The 15,842-nt window shown below is 53.4% G+C and overlaps 1 protein-coding gene across 1 annotated transcript in view; it reads right to left on the bottom strand.

Annotated features, from left to right (window-relative positions):
• Nucleotides 1-867: 867 nt before the first annotated feature.
• VPS37B (VPS37B subunit of ESCRT-I) overlaps nt 868-15,842 on the bottom strand; it is a 31,159-nt gene continuing 16,184 nt past the window's right edge. The window contains exons 2-4 of the mRNA XM_068989977.1: nt 5,675-5,846; nt 3,741-3,823; nt 868-3,040 (exon numbers count right to left, since the gene is read on the bottom strand). Coding sequence (XP_068846078.1) covers nt 2,537-3,040; nt 3,741-3,823; nt 5,675-5,846 — 759 coding nt within the window. The 3' untranslated portion in view covers nt 868-2,536. The remainder of the gene's footprint in view (nt 3,041-3,740; nt 3,824-5,674; nt 5,847-15,842) is intronic.

The raw sequence follows: 15,842 nt of genomic DNA, 5'->3' as shown, positions 1-15,842 counted from the left end.
CCCGCTCTGGCTGGGGCTGGGCCCCGGCCCAGACGGGGAGAGATAAGATGGGGCTGCGAGGAGGAGCCAAGTGCACTGTCCAGCCCCCTGGGGGTAGACTACAGATCTGCCTGTAAGCTTCCTAGCAGCCACCGGGCAAAGAGAAAGCTATCAGACATTCTTGTAAACAAAAGCAAGTTGCTTTGTCAGCAGAAGCCGCCCTCTCACAGGAAAACCACTGCGTTTCCTCGACACCCTCAGCACCATGAAGGGAATGCCGTCTGTTTCATGCAGACAGCGACAGGGAAGCTTCCGTGGGGTGGCTCCAGCGCTCACACTCCTGAGCTCCTCCCAGGGGCACAGAGGCCGCGGCGCAGCTCAGCCTGGGGCCACGGCCCGAGGTTCCCCCTGCCACCCTCCAGCAGCGCACGATGCTGCCACGGGCCCCCTCCGAACACCTGTGGGTGAGCCTCTGGAGCTCTAGTCTACCTGAAATCAGCAGAGAACGTCCTCACCAGAGCTCCCAGCGGCTGGCCTGAACCCAGAGGGCACCCTGAGTGCCCTGCTCTGAGGCGCTGGCAGGGCAGCCTGGACCCCAAAGGCACCTTCTGATGGAGGAGGGAACGTGCTATCCTCTTGACATACCTTGAGAGGCTGATTAAAAAACAACGCTGCTATGAGGGCTGGGGCTCCTGGGCCAGGCGGACACCTCAGCCACCTCCATGGCCTTCTGTGTCTTAACTTCAACCACCTTACCGGTCCGCTTCGCTGTGGGAATGCTGACTGCCGAGACGCCAGAACCAGACACAGCACAAGGCTCCCCGAGCAAATGAAGGGCGGGCTGTTATTAACAATTCTCTATTTATTAAAAAGGATCTTACAGCTTTACAGCCACAGCTCAGATGTGGCCCTGGAGAGACGGCAAGGCCAGCTTGGTGGCCCCTTCCCCCCATCAACGCCGACCGAGCTCATGCGTTTGGCTGCGCCCCTGGTAGGAGGCGGGCACCCCCAACGGCGGGGCGGACGGCAGAGGTACGGGGTGGGGTGGTGGCACCACTCTCGAGGTTCAGATGTGGCAGGCCCACCTGATTGGCAGGGCAGTAAGTCAACCTGTACATTTGCTCTCTTGAAAAACAGTTAACAATACAGCAGAGTTCAAGTCCAGGAGGAGAAATGTACAGTCATTGAGGACAAAGGGTGGTGGCCTTGCCCACGGCCTGCTAGGCCAGACCCGTCTGAGCACCGCCTGGATTTTGTCCTCTGGGCTGCGGCCTGCTGGCGAGTCATGGGTCCGAGTTCCACCACTCAACACAGCTTTTTCCGTCAGCAGGTGGAGGGGGGCACCACCACCCCCAACCCCCTGCCCCAGCTGGGCCCTGGGAATCCGGCACACACGGCACATGCAGACGAGCACCCGGGGGGCAGGGAGAACCCGGGAGAACCCGGGGTGCAGCCAGGGCCTCAGAGCTCGTTGGCCCCCCTCCACACTGAGGGGCTGCTGGCAGCCGTCGCACCCCTGCCCCACGCCCAGCCAGAGGCAGAGAATATTGGCTATGAATAAGTATCCTGGTGCAAGGTGGGTGGACTTTCCTGTCACCTGCAACACAACAAGGAACGAATTCAGACTGGCCGGCCCCTCCCGGCACCAGGTGAAGCTAAGGCACAGCACGGGCCTGCAGGTGCGACCGTGCGCTGCTTGCACAGAACGAAATTGCGTCACTTTATCTGCATCTCAGCCTGCTCAGAACTGTATGTGCATTTTTCCGAAAGTTTCCCTGAATGGTCTTCTGAGTGTCAAAAAACACATTTTCTTCCCCAATATAAAACAGGAAAAGTACACACGTAGTAAAAATACCGGAGGAGTAGGTCTTCACAGAAGCCTGGGCTGGCTCGAGGAGGAGCAGCAGCAGCTGGGGACGACCTCCACGTGCCAAGCCCAGCTCCCACCGCCTCATCTGGCCGTGACTTGCCGGCCTCTGGATGTGGCTGGGGGCCAAGTGCAAACTCTGTGGGCAACTGTGAAGCGTCCAGGGTTGGGGAGGGAGGGACTGGGAGGACCACCCGCCCCACACAGGTCCAGGGAGCACCTTCCGGGCTGGTTCACCCGACCAACCCCCACTGCGGCGGCTGCAGTGGGTGGTGGGCTGGGATGCACAGAACCGTCTTGAAAATAAAGAATGATGAACCGTGCTTATTAAATAAAGCTGCAACAGGAAGACGACGCTCCAACGTGGGAACAGAGGTGTGCTGGGGGGAGGGGAGGCTTTTTTCCCCAAACTCAGGGGCTCATCAACACAGAACAAGAAACTATACTGAGAACACACACCAGCTTGACCACAGCCATGCCCGGCCAAGCCCCCGCGCACAGCTGCCTTGGTGTCCAAAACCAGGGTTCTACGTGTATCACCACTGACCTATGGCTCTAAAACCAGCCGGACGCCCTGCCCCGGGCACCGGAGACCCTGGCAGAGCAGCCAGTGCCCACAGTCTCCATCTGTGTGTGTGCAGCCCCGGCCAGCAGGCAGTAAGGGAGCCTCCCGGGGAGGACAAGGGCTGCTCACTGGAGGATGAAGCCTGGCTGGTGCGGGGGCAGCCGGGGCGGGGGTCTCTGGGGCAGCGCTGGCGGGTACGGTGGCGACACAAACTGCTGCACAGAGAAGCCCTGCTGGGCGGGGAGGCCCCCTCGGGGGGGCAGGGGCGGGCACTGCACGACCGGGTACGGGAGGGCCTGTCCTGAGCCCACGGCAGCGGTGAACGGCATGGCTAAGCGTCCTGCAGGCGCCGGGGGTGGCGGGGGCGGCATGCGCCGAGGCACCACGGAGGGGGGCTCACTGGCCTCTGGGGCGGGGTAGGGCAGGGGGGCGGCAGGGGCCAGCTCGGGCACCCTGGGCGGCAGCGGGGCAGGCGCGGGGGCCTGCAGCAGTCTCTGCCCCTTCAGCACCATCTCCTGGAGCTTCTCGATTTTAACCCTTCGCATGTGGGCCAGTTTCCGCTTGCTCTGATAGACATCGATGAAAGAGTCCAGAGGGAGTTCTCCATCAAGAAACTTCTCAGCCATGTTCTGAAGGAGCAGGAGAAACTTGGTCATGGGCCGGGCGGGTCAGCCATTAGGGGAGGAAGACCCCCTCACTGACTGGGGCAAGGGGAGACGGGGCGAGCTTCCTCCCAACACCCATCCCCTCCTCGCTGCAGACCGTGGCCCCCCCAGGACAGGGGCCAAGAAGAGAGGAGGGCTGGTCCTGTCCACCTCCCGGACCACAAACTGGACGGGCAGCAGGCCCTGCGAGAGTGGCCTTCAAGCGACAGGGCCCGAGACCTCTGTTTCTTCCCTCCGCTGGCTGCGACCTGACATGCTCACCCCACGCAGGCCGGTGGGACAGGAACCTGCTCGTGCCTACGAGGGCCACCCCACCCAGTGGGTCATCAGACCACAGGGCCCAGTTTGGCACCGCACTGCCCACCCCAGTGTGCCACAGCGGCTCAACTTTTGACCCCGATTCGTTTCCTTATCACTGAGCAAGGCTCAAGCCTCAGGTGCTTGGCGGGCCGTGCCCACAGGCCCCACCCAGCCAGCTGACCCGGACAGATGGTAACTCAGCCGCCGGCACCCACAGGCCAGGTGTGAGTCTCAGCACAGCACGCACCCCTCACTGGAAGACCCGGCCGCCCCGCTGCTCCCCTAGACCCCTGCCTGGTGCACTCCTCAGCCCACAGGCCCGCCTACCCCAACCTGGGGTGTCCCCCGGGGCTGCCCGAGTTACCTCAGTGTCTTCCTCAATCTTGGCCCCTTCTGCCTGCAGGAGAGCTAAGAGGGTCTCCAAGGAAGCACTGCTGGACTGTTTATCTGGAAGAAGCAGGAGGCACAATGCGGTCAGGGGGCACCGGCACCCCCTCAGAGATCGCCCCCAGCCCCTCGGAGCGACACACCCCACCCCATGCCCTCAAAGAAAGTGCACTTTAGCTGGAGAGGCGACAGGGGAGGCACACCCAGTGAGCGGACTTTCCAGGAAGCAGAAGGGAACGAGGGAACACGCAGGAGAGGAAGGAGGCCACGCGACGGGGTGGCGGGGTGGGGGTGGGGCGGGGGGGGTTGTGGGGGCGAGGCGGGGGGGGGCGGGGGCGAGGCGGGGGGGGCGGGGGTGAGGCGGGGGGGGGCGGGGGCGAGGCGGGGGGGGCGGGGGCGAGGCGGGGGGGCGGGGGCGAGGCGGGGGAGGGCGGGGGCGAGGCGGGGGAGGGCGGGGGCGAGGCGGGGGGGGGCGGGGGTGAGGCGAGGGGGGGGGCGGGGGTGAGGCGAGGGGGGGGTGGGGGTGAGGCGGGGGGGGGGGGGGGGGGTCTGCGCCCGAGCTAGGGCAGCTGTGTCAGGGCAGCTGTGTCGCCGCCCGCCCCACGATACAGGGGCGATCACTGTGCACCTGACCTACCCTGCAACCACCCCGTTACTTCCTTAGGATTTCTGAAGGACAATTTACATAAATGCCTAAAGTAGACACACCTTCAGTGTGTGTGTATTAACTGTCCCCCAACCCAGACTGAGACAGGACGTCTGCAGAGGCTCCAGCCCTGCTCCCAGAGGTGCTGACGTCCACTCTGCAGGAACGCTGCCTGGTTCTGAGCTTCACCCAAGTGGACTCGCGCAGGGTGCTCCGTGCTGGCCTCTCTCGCTCCACACGTCTCTGAGACCATCCGTGTGGCGGCATGAACAGGCAGCTCGTGCCTTTCAACGCCGTGTGGCACGGAAAGCTGCGTATCACGACTTACCCATCAGTCCAGAGACAGGTGTTTAGATTGCTTCCAAATTTAGCTCTTACAAATAAAGCTACAACGAGCACTCTTGCGTGTCTCTTGGTAGACGGGAACCTCCGCTTTTGTGGGGGAGTCGCCCACCAGCGAGGCTGAGGAATCAGAGCCCGCAGCTCTGCTGCACCAGGTGCTGACGAGCACCATCTCCAGTTCTCACGCCTCCCAGCAACACAAAGCCCCGCATGCCTGCCAGCACCATCGTTACCAGTCTTTTCGCCTCTGTTCAGTCTGGTCAGGCGTGTTACAGCACACGCTTTTTACAGGTACAGAGATACAGGGATCACGGTATCGGATGGTACTGAAACGCCACTGGAGAGAGTCATTTTTTTAGCTTCTCTTTCTCTTTGGCCACGCTGCATGATACATGAGGTCTTAGTTCCCTGGTCAGGAACTGAACCTGGGGCCGTGGCAGTGGAAGGACCAAGTCCTAACCACTGGACCACCAGCGAAGTCCCTTTTTAACCTTCTATGAATCTCAAGAGTTCCCTTGAAAGCTACTTAGGCCTCAATGCTAGTCAACTCCTGTGTCACTTCATAATGGCTGCAAATTAAAGTGTGACATTAAAATAAAGTATTCCAGTGATCAATCTCTTTCAGCATTAACTATGAGGGCCCAACCTCACAGGATAAAACATTAGCTGTATTATCATCATTCAGAATATTGCCTTTTTTTCCTATGCTGTTTGGAAACGGTGCAATCTTGTTGAAAGGCAATCAAGTCTCTCTCTAACCTGGTGACACAATCCTATATACAGATTGTTTTTGGCAGCAGTGATCACTGTCTTAATCTGAAATTGTTACCTAAATAACGTTTCTTTCCTGGTTAGTGCAACAGCTTGAAAATGCGCCCTTCCATCGGCTCTTTACTCTTGAAAGATCACCCTGAAAGCGTTACCTAGCTTGGTCTTCTTTATCTGATAGGCCTCAAAGAGCACCTGGAGCTCCTGGTACTTCTGGGTCAAACGAGCCTTCCGAGAGTCCAGCTGGGGCTGGTAGAGGAGGTTTCCTTCTGCCAGGCTCCGGTTGCTGGCCAGCGTCATCTCCTTGTTGAGCTGAACGTTCTGTGTCTGAAAGGACCATACAGGGTGATGAGAAGCGGCGTGTTAACCCCCAAGCACCATCCCCGGGGCCACGGCACCAAGAGCTCATGTTTGGCTGGGCAGCTGCCCCCACCCCAGCTCCAGCCCCAATCTTGAACACTGCTGTCTGTTCTTAAAGAGCAAGGCCATTTCCTCTCCCTCTGGCCCACAGACTGGGCTTTGTCGGGGGATCTGCGAGGCTTTCGTGCCCGGAGCTTTGCTGTGACCAGAATTCCTTACTTCTGCCACTGTGCTCTTAGAAGTGACTGCTCTGAACATTCGGAGCTAGGCTTTTCCTAAACAAGTTGCTGCTGCTCTAGAGAAGTGAAAGGGTAACTTATCAGAGGAGGGCCGGTTGGCATGGTGTCAATTTAGGCTTAGTCACCAGGATCGGAGATCAAACATGAGAGCCTGGGAAGGAGCCGCTCAGGGCCCCTGTTCTACTCCGTGCCCATGCCCACTGCAGGCTCTCTGCATCTGAGCAGAGGCCCAGCTCCTGGCCACTGGTCCACCAGTGCCGCCGGCCCAAAGGCGGGGGCAGGGGGTCTATCTGCCAACAGGGGTTCTGGGCATCCAGGGGGTGACAGGCTGTGTGGGGGTGGAGAAGCCCACCTGGGCCTCAGTGAAAGGGGCAGTGGGAAGTCTGAGAAAGGAGAGGAAGTGCTAAAGAAACGTAACCCCAAAGTACACCTGAATGAAAAAGCAAAGCCACGGTGTCGGCGTCTAGTTCAGTTCCCTTCCCCTCCCCCGCTTGCTGGGCGGTCCTCCACGGCCCGCAGCCCCCTCGCTCCCCGATGTGAAGAAACCTTTGCCCCAACCTCACTCAGAAGTGCTCCTTCAGCCCCACACCAGCCATCCTGTGGTCCACCCCGTAGTAATACTGTTTACACCCCACCCTACCCCACCCCGCCCAGGCTATTTTCGCTGCTACTTCCTTCCTCCTGCTCCTCTGACTGTAGATTCCTGGCCTCCTTGCCTCAGCTCTGACCCTCCCCCTCCAGCCAAACCGTTTGGTGCTTGTGTACAGTTCCCAATGCGTACGTGTGGGCACACGCACGCACACACACGTGTGAGAACAAAGAAAGATCTTGGGAGGCCCTGACCACTGAGGAGTGGGGGTGGGGACGAGCCTCTCCTTCAGTTCAGTCACTCAGTCGTGTCTGACTCTTTGCGACCCCATGGACTGCAGCTCGCCAGGCTTCCCTGTCCATCACCAACTCTCAGAGTTTACTCAAACTCATGTCAATCAAGTCGGTGATGACATCCAACCATCTCCTTCTCTGTCGTCCCTTTCTCCTCCTGTCTTCAATCTTTCCCAGCATTTTCCCCAGATTCTCTCCTTTGAAGACACCTAATCTGCATCTCTCCACCTACATTACTTCATGGCAAACAGATGGGGAAAAAATGGAAACAGGGACAGACTTTATTTTCTTGGGATCCCAAGTCACTGCAGATGGTCTGCAGCCATGAAATTAAAACACACTTGCTCCCTGGAAGAAAAGCTATGACAAACCTAGACAGCATATTAAAAAGCTGAGACACTACTTTACCGACAAAGGTCCCTACAGTCAAAGCTATGGTTTTTCCACGTATGGATGTGAGAGTTGGACCATAAAGAAAGCTAAGCTGCTGAAGAATTGATGCTTTTGAACTGCGGTGTTGGAGAAGACTCTTGAGGGCCCCTCAGACTGCAAGGAGATCCAACCAGTCCATCCTAAAGGAAATCAGTCCTGAATATTCATTGGAAGGACTGATGCTGAAACTCCAATACTTTGGCCACCTGATGAGAAGTGACTCATTGGAAAAGACCCTGATGCTGGGAAAGACTGAAGGTGGGAAGAGAAGGGGACAACAGAGGATGAGATAGTTGGATGGCATCACCGACTTGATGGACAAGAGTCTGGGCAAGCTCTGGGAGTTGGTGATGGACAGGGATGCCTGGCATGCTGCAGTTCATGGGGTTGCAAAGAGTCAGACACAACTGAGCGACTGAACTGACTGACTGATCCACTTGGATGACAGGGCAGGGCCCTCAAGATTAGGCTCAATTTAAAGCAGAATTTAATTTAAAATAGAAAATTAAGCCTATAGTTTAATATAGTTCAACACTATAAATCTGTACAGTACAAACACTCTCCTCTCTTGCTGCTGTTTTTAGCCAGCAAGGAAAATGGGGGCTGCCAAGACCTTCCAGACGACGGGGGGAAACAGAGACTCCAGTCTTGAAGGGCAGAAACAAAATTTTGCCCACACCAAGACCCAGAGGAAAGGAGCCGTGACCCCTACAGGAGACTGGGCCAAAACTACCTGCTGGAGCTGGAGGCCCCTCTGGAGGCGGGCCAGCAGGGGCTCACCACAGGGACGGGGGCGCTGGAGGTGCCCCTTGGCATAAACCCTCTTGAAATTCACCATTAACCCTACCATAAAGCCTATAGACCCCAGGGCTGGGTGGCTTCGGGCCAAACAACTAGCAGGGAGGGAATGCAGCCACACCCATCAGCAGAAAATTGGATTAAAGCTTTACTGAGCAAGGCTCTACCCACCAAAGCAAGACCCAGTTTTTCCCATCACCAGTCCCTCCCATCAAGAAGCTTACACAAGCCTCTTAGCCTCATTCATCAAAGGACAGACAGAAGAAGCAAGAAAAAGCACGGTTTCACAGCAGCTAAAACAAGCCCTATTATAGAAAGTTAATCACGATGAAAAAGCAGAAAGTGATGTCTGAGATGAAGGGACAAGATAAAATCTCAGAAAAACAACTAAATGAGGTGGAAATAGGCACCCTTCCAGAAAAAGAATTCAGAATAATGATAGTGAAGATGATCCAGGATCTCAGGAAAAGAATGGAGGCAAATAATGAGAAGATGCAAGAAATGTTTACCAAGACCTGCAAGAACTAAACAACAAACAGAGCTGAATAATACACTGGAAGGAATCAAGAGCATGACTGAGGCAGAAGAACGGATAAACGACCTGGAGGACAATCATGGAGATCACTGCCACAGCTGAGAATATAGAAAAAAGGATGCAAAGAAATGAAGACAGCCTAAGAAACCTCTGGGACATTAAACGCACCAACATTCACATTATAGGGGTCCCGGAAGGAGAAGAGAAAGAGAAGGGAGCTAAGAAAATACTTCAAGAGGTAACAGCTGAAAACTTCCTGAACATGGGAAAGGACTTCCTCAACCAAGTCCCGGAGGTACAGAGAGCCCCAGGAAGGATAAACTCAAGGAGGAACACACTGAGACATACAGTAATCAAACTGACAAAAATTAAAAGACAGAGATAAAATATTAAAGGCAGGAAGGGGAAAATGACAAATAACATACAAGGGAACTCCCATCAAGCTATCAGCTGACGTCTCAACAGAAACTACACGCCAGAAGGGAATGGCATGATATTAAAGTAATGAAAGGGAAAAACCTACAACCAAGAATACTTGACCCAGCAAGACTTGCATTCAGATTTATGGAGAAATCAAAAGCTTTCCAGACAAGCAAAAGTTAGAATTCAGCACCACCAAACCAGCTTTACAAATGTTAACTTCTCTAGGCAAGAAACACAAAAGAAGGCAAAGACCTACAGAAAATAAACCAAAAACAATTAAGAAAATGGTAATAGGATCATACATATTGATAATTACCTTAAATGTAAATGGATTAAATACACCAACCAAAAGACACAGACTGCTGGGTGGATAGAAGCATGCACGTATGCACTTCTGCTCACCACATCACTGCCTGACACCACAACTTGCATATAATTATTTTATATTGTTAATCATGTGCCCATTATGGCTTGCAATCGTAATTATCTTTTATTGTTTGTCTGGCTATTGATTGTGAAAACTGATAAACATCTTTTACTATTGTGATTATGTAACTATTACTCAGTTAATACCACTGTATCATGACTGGTCAACAGAAAAATAACAGAACTCTATACATCACCAAAACTAGGATCCAACAGAAAACCTGTAATCACTTTTTAAAATCCAGATGCATATCAGAATCACCTTCAAATTTTCTGGAAAATTAAAATACTCAGGTACTGCTTTTTTTTTTTTCCTCTAGAGCTCCAGATACGTTTCTAATGAGCAGTTATGTTTAAAAATGACCAGATTACATGATGATCTTTTATCTAGTTTGTTTCACTTTTTCTACTTCATATTCAGTGCTCCCATTTCATTTAGTTTATGTTCTCCAATTTCTCTGTCTCTCTTTTTTTGATGTTCTTTCTTAAGCCTTTATCAAGTGCAGTAGAAAAGCTTTTGTATACATATCAGTTCAGTTCAGTTGCTCAGTCGTGTCCGACTCATGGCAACCCCATGAATTGCGGCCACGCCAGGCCTCCCTGTCCATCACCAACTCCCGGAGTTCACTCAAACTCACGTCAAACGAGTCTGTGACGCCATCCAGCCATCTCATCCTCGGTCGTCCCCTTCTCCTCCTGCCCCCAACCCCTCCCAGCATCAGAGTCTTTTCCAATGAGTCAACTCTTCGCATGAGGAGTTTCAGCTTTAGCATCAGTACTTCCAATGAACACCCAGGGCTGATCTCCTCCAGAATGGACTGGTTGATCTCCTTGCAGTCCAAGGGACTCTCAAGAGTCTTCTCCAACACCACAGTTCAAAAGCATCAATTCTTCGGCGCTCAGCTTTCTTCACAGTCCAACTCTCACATCCATACATGACCACTGGAAAAACCATAGCCTTGACTAGACGGACCTTTGTTGGCAAAATAATGTCTCTGCATTTGAATACGTTATCTAGGTTGGTCATAACTTTCCTCCCAAGGAGTAAGCGTCTTTTAATTTCATGGCAGCAATCACCATCTGCAGTGATTTTGGAGTCCCCCAAAATAAAGTCTGACACTGTTTCCCCATCTGTTTCCCATGAAGTGATGGGACCAGATGCCATGATCTTAGTTTTCTGAATGTTGAGCTTTAAGCCAACTTTTTCACTCTCCACTTTCCCTTTCATCAAGAGGCTTTTTAGGTTCCTCTTCACTTTCTGCCATAAGGGCGTTGTCATCTGCATATCTGATGTATACATATAAATATGTATAATATATATTTTAGAAAACTTATGAATTTTTGCCTAAAAAAATTATGGCATTTTGATTCCACTTGTTTGACTTAGTATGAATAGACTGCTAGATTTCTGATTAAAAAACAGATACGCAACAAGCAACAAAGGTCCACTGCACAACACAGGGAGCTACAGTCAGTATCTTGTAATAACCTCTGATGGAAAATAATTTCAAAAAATACCGTATGCATGTTTATGTAACTGGACCACCTTGCTGTGCACCTGAGACACTGTAAGCCGACTACATGTCAATAAAACACATTTTTTAAAAAACAAAACCAAGATAAACCTGGAAAACAGCTCAGAAACACCTTTTAAACAAAACAGGCAACTACCTTACCATCCAGAAGTTGTGTGCTTTGGCATTTATTCCAGAAAGGTGAAAGTTTATGTTCACAAAAAAACCCTACACATCAATGTCCAGAAAGGCCTGCTACGTAATCAAAACCTTGACGCCACCCAGGTGTCCTTCAGCGGGCGAAGGGCTTCATCACAGTGCGCCACCAGCAGCAGGAGCAGGGCGTGGCCCTGGGAAAGGACAAGCTGCTGAGACACGTGGACACCCGGGTGAAGACCCAGGCGAGTCGGCCGAGCAGGGGGAAATGCACGGCTCACAGGGGCGCGCACTCTGTGATTCGGTGGATGCCGCATTTCTTGAAATGACAGAACTACAGAAACGGAGACTGGCTCACGGCTGGGGGGAGGGACGTGGCTGTCAGAGGCAGCAGGAAGCCCTCATGGCCATGGTTCCCTGCTCTCTTATCGGTGTCCAAAGCCTGGTTTGTTGTCACTGGGGGAACCTGGGTGAAAGGGCACACAGGATTTCTGTGTTATCACTTACAACTGCACGTGAATCTACAATCACCTCTAAATTTAAAGTGTGAAAGTGAAGTGAAAGTGAAGTGGCTCAGTCGTGTCCGACTCTTTGCGACCCCATGGACTACAGCCTGCCAGGCTCCTCCGTCCATGGGATTTTCCAGGCAAGAGTACTGGAGTGGGGTGCCATTGCCTTGTCCAGGAGATCTTCCCGACCCAGGGATTGAACCTGGGTCTCCCGCACTGTAGGCAGACGCTTTACCCTGAGCCACCAGGGAAGTCCAAATTTAAGGTTTAGTTACAAGTAAATAAATAAACTGCTGAGGGGCTTCCCTCGTGGTCCAGGGTAAGAACCTGCCGGCCAGTGCAGGGGACACGGGCTCAATCCCTGCTCCAGGAAGATCCCACGTGCTGCGAAGCAACCAAGCCTGCGTGCCATAACTACTGAGCCCGAGCCCCAGAGCCCACGTGCCGCGGTGACTGAGCACGCCCGCCCTGCAGCTTGGGCTCGGCAGCAACAGACCACAGCGACTCGAGAGCAGCCCCACTCGCCGCAACCAGAGAAGGCCAAGAGCAGCAAGGAAGACCCAGCACGGCAAAAATCATACACCTTTTTTAAAACAGAAGATACAAACAAACTGTCGCTGAGATCTTCTCCTGCTGGTCTCATCTGATGGACAAGAAGGGAGCAGAGGGGTTCAAGGTCACAGTCCAGAACCACCACCCGGGGAAAACTGTCATTCTGGCTCAATCAGCTCTGTGTGTAATAGACTCTGAGAGGCGCAGGCATGTTTCTGTCCTCAGGTCACTGAAAATGGAACAGAACTCGCCGTGCCCCGATCTCTGAACCTGGGGTGACCTGGCCCTCCCTCACCCCACCCCGCCAGTTCCGAGAGCCAACCAGGCTCCCCATGAGCCCCAGCTTAGTGCCTTGGCCACAGAGGGCCCCCAGCTGTCCTCTCTGCCACCACCATCCCGGCACCGTGTCGCTCTCCTGTTGCTGGTGACAGTCAGCGAGCACTGTTGTCTGTGTCCCCACTCGCTCAACCCCTCTGGAGCGCTGACAGGTCCTGTCGTCTGTGGTGGGCTAAGCACCCAGCGCACAGCGCCACTCAGCAAGGATCTGCTGAATGAAGCAGAGAGACCCTCTCGCCCCCTAAAAATACAGTCACGTGAGGCCAGGTCTGGCAAACAAGGTGGGTAAAAAAAACACGGAGTTAAAAAAAAAAAAAAAAAGAGCAGTGCTTGATGCCCCAAATCCTTTATGCAACAGATGGGCTCCCTTAAAAGAGCTCTTAGAGGCTTTGTGGGGTCCCAAGACCCTCTGTGGAGAGTCTCGCTCACCCTGGATCTAATGGTGATCAGATCAGGAATTTTCCCATGTCTTCAGAGAACTGTCAAGCGCCACCACCTCCAAGGGCTACCTTACAGCAGGGCTGTCTGTGTCAACCGAGTCCCCTGAAGGGGAGGTGCGCATGCTCAGTCATATCTGACTCTCTGCGACTCCATGGACTGAAGTCAGCCAGGTTCCTCTGTCCATGGGATTCTTCGGCAAGCACACTGGAGTGAGTTGCCATTTCCTTCTCCAGGGCACCTTCCCGACCAAGTAATCGAACCCACGTCTCCTGCACCTCCTGCACTCGCAGGCAGATTCTTTACCACTAAGCCACCTAGGAGGGAAGGGGGCTGTCCACAAATCCCCCATGCCCAGACCAGTCCTGGAGTGTCTTCAAAGCCCCGGGTGATCCCAATATCCAGCAGAGCATCCGGCCTCAGAGCTCCGCCCTAAAATATGTCTATGAATAAAGCGTACTTTCCTGGGACCCGTCAGGTCAGACTCACGGCTATAAGTCACACACAGGATGCACGGAAGCAAACTAAAACTTCAACCCACAGGGACGACTGTTAAGCTGGCTGCTTTCTCTCCATCCCCGAGTGTTCAGATGTTTCTACGTGAACATCAGGAAAATGTCCAGTGGCCTCCCAGGGCACACCTGCAGTGCTCTCTGGGGTGGGGGTGGGCAGTACTGTGGAGACAGGTGGCCAGGACAGTGGCTGAGGTGGGGAGAAGCCCTTTCTTCAGCCTCTGACAAAGCTCTTCCAACACAACCGTGGGTAGAGAAAGACCTTCCCCCCTGATGTTCCTCTTCATCATCCCAGTTAAGGAAAAATGGGAGGAAGTGGCCAGCCTCGTTCTATCATTTGCAACACAAAGGTGGGGATAGGATGTGGGGGACTGGACAGACCACACTCAGCAAGGCTGAAGCAGCAGCCACCATGGGTGATGGGACGATCCAACTCTCAACCTCCTGTCCTACAGCCCCGAGGACGCCGGGAGAGGCCCACCGTGCAGAGCCACAGACCCTGAAACTGAAAATAGGCTCTCCAACCTCTTGATGGTTTCTCATGATCCTTTTTCTTTGCTAAGTCACTTCAGTCGTGTCTGACTCTGTGCGACCCCAGAGACGGCAGCCCACCAGGCTCCCCCGTCCCTGGGATTCTCCAGGCAAGAACACTGGAGTGGGTTGCCATTGCCTTCTCCAATGCATGAAAGTGAAAAGTGAAAGTGAAGTCGCTCAGTCATGTCCGACTCTTAGCGACCCCATGGACTGCAGCCCACCAGGCTCCTCCGTCCATGGGATTCTCCAGGCAAGAGTACTGGAGTGGGGTGCCATTGCCTTCTCCATCCTTTTTCTTAACCACAGAGAAATCTTTTCAGGAAATAATCTCTCTGTGGTAACGAAACATTTTTATATGTCTGCTCAGTTTCACTTCAGTTTCCTTTTCCTTTTCTGTTCAAAATCAAAGAAAACTGAGATGTGTGACGGCAGCCTTTACAGTCAAGTTCGATTAATACTGACTTCTGCCCATCGGTTCATCTGTGAGCAGGGCTGGCAGAAAGGATGGTCGCCCGCAGCCTACAGCGACCTCTCAAGGGTGTGACTTTTTTTTTTACTTTCCTCTTTCTACTTTAAACAATGTGTGAATCATTGCAATAAGTATGTATAAATTTACAGTAAGTTACTTCCCTGGTGGCTCAGACGGTAAAGCGTCTGTCTACGATGTGGGAGACCGGGGTTCGATCCCTGGGTTGGGAAGATCCCTTGGAGAAGGAAATGGCAATCTACTCCAGTACTCTTGCCTGGAAAATCCCATGAACAGAGGAGCCTGGTAGGCTACAGTCCACGGGGTCACGAAGAGTCGGACACGACTGAGCGACTACGTTCACATTCATGCTTTAATTAAAAAAATAACTGTTAGATATCAATAGAACCAGAGGGGCAGAGGCTCTAGCGAGAGGCTGCCTTTGCTTAAAGCAAATAAAACAACGAAGGTCTTCTCCGTGCACTTGTCCAGGCCGAGGGGCGCTCCCCTCTCTCCCAGGCGGCTCACACATCACCACAGAACATTCTCACAGAGCCCACACGCCACCTCAAATGCTCAGGCCACTGTTTATCTGAAGGAGTGTGGTAAAAAATAAAGTTGGTTAAGAAAGAAAACAGACCTAAACCCCCCTCTGGGTGACACAAGCTGTGTTACAGACCAGGCACGGGGCCCCGGGGTGTCCCGCGCGGTCAGCGCTGGGGGGTGCGGTGAGGCCATGTCTTCCAAACCAGATGCTTCTCACGACTCTGGCTGGCTGGTCGGCCCCTTCAGCTACACCTGTTCCTTCCTGAACACTCGGTGGGTACACTTGCTGATGTTTCCAAGCTAAACCTTTTTATGGAAAAACACAGAGTGGTCCTTCCTCCATAATAGAGTCCTTATCATAACAAAGTCGATGTCGTTACTGAATTATGTTAGCAAATTTCAACGAAATAGATGGAAATCCTTAGTCGTATTAGAAGTCCTTTAAATGCTGAAAAGCCAGGAAGGACTCAGAATCTGTGCTGGGAACTAAGATAACAACCAGGTTTGGGATGAGCCTGGTGGTCCAGTGGTTAAGAATTCGCCTTCCAACGCAGGGGACGAGGGTTCGGTCCCTGGTCAGGGAACCAAGATCCCACGTGCTCTGGGACAACTAAGCCTGTGAGCCGCAGCCACTGAACCCAAGTGTCACAGCTAGAAGCCCACAC

The sequence above is a fragment of the Capricornis sumatraensis genome, chromosome 17 (genome assembly GCF_032405125.1).
Source record: "Capricornis sumatraensis isolate serow.1 chromosome 17, serow.2, whole genome shotgun sequence".
In the NCBI taxonomy this organism is placed as follows: Eukaryota; Metazoa; Chordata; class Mammalia; order Artiodactyla; family Bovidae; genus Capricornis; species Capricornis sumatraensis.
This window is presented reverse-complemented; position numbering and strand designations above follow the sequence as displayed.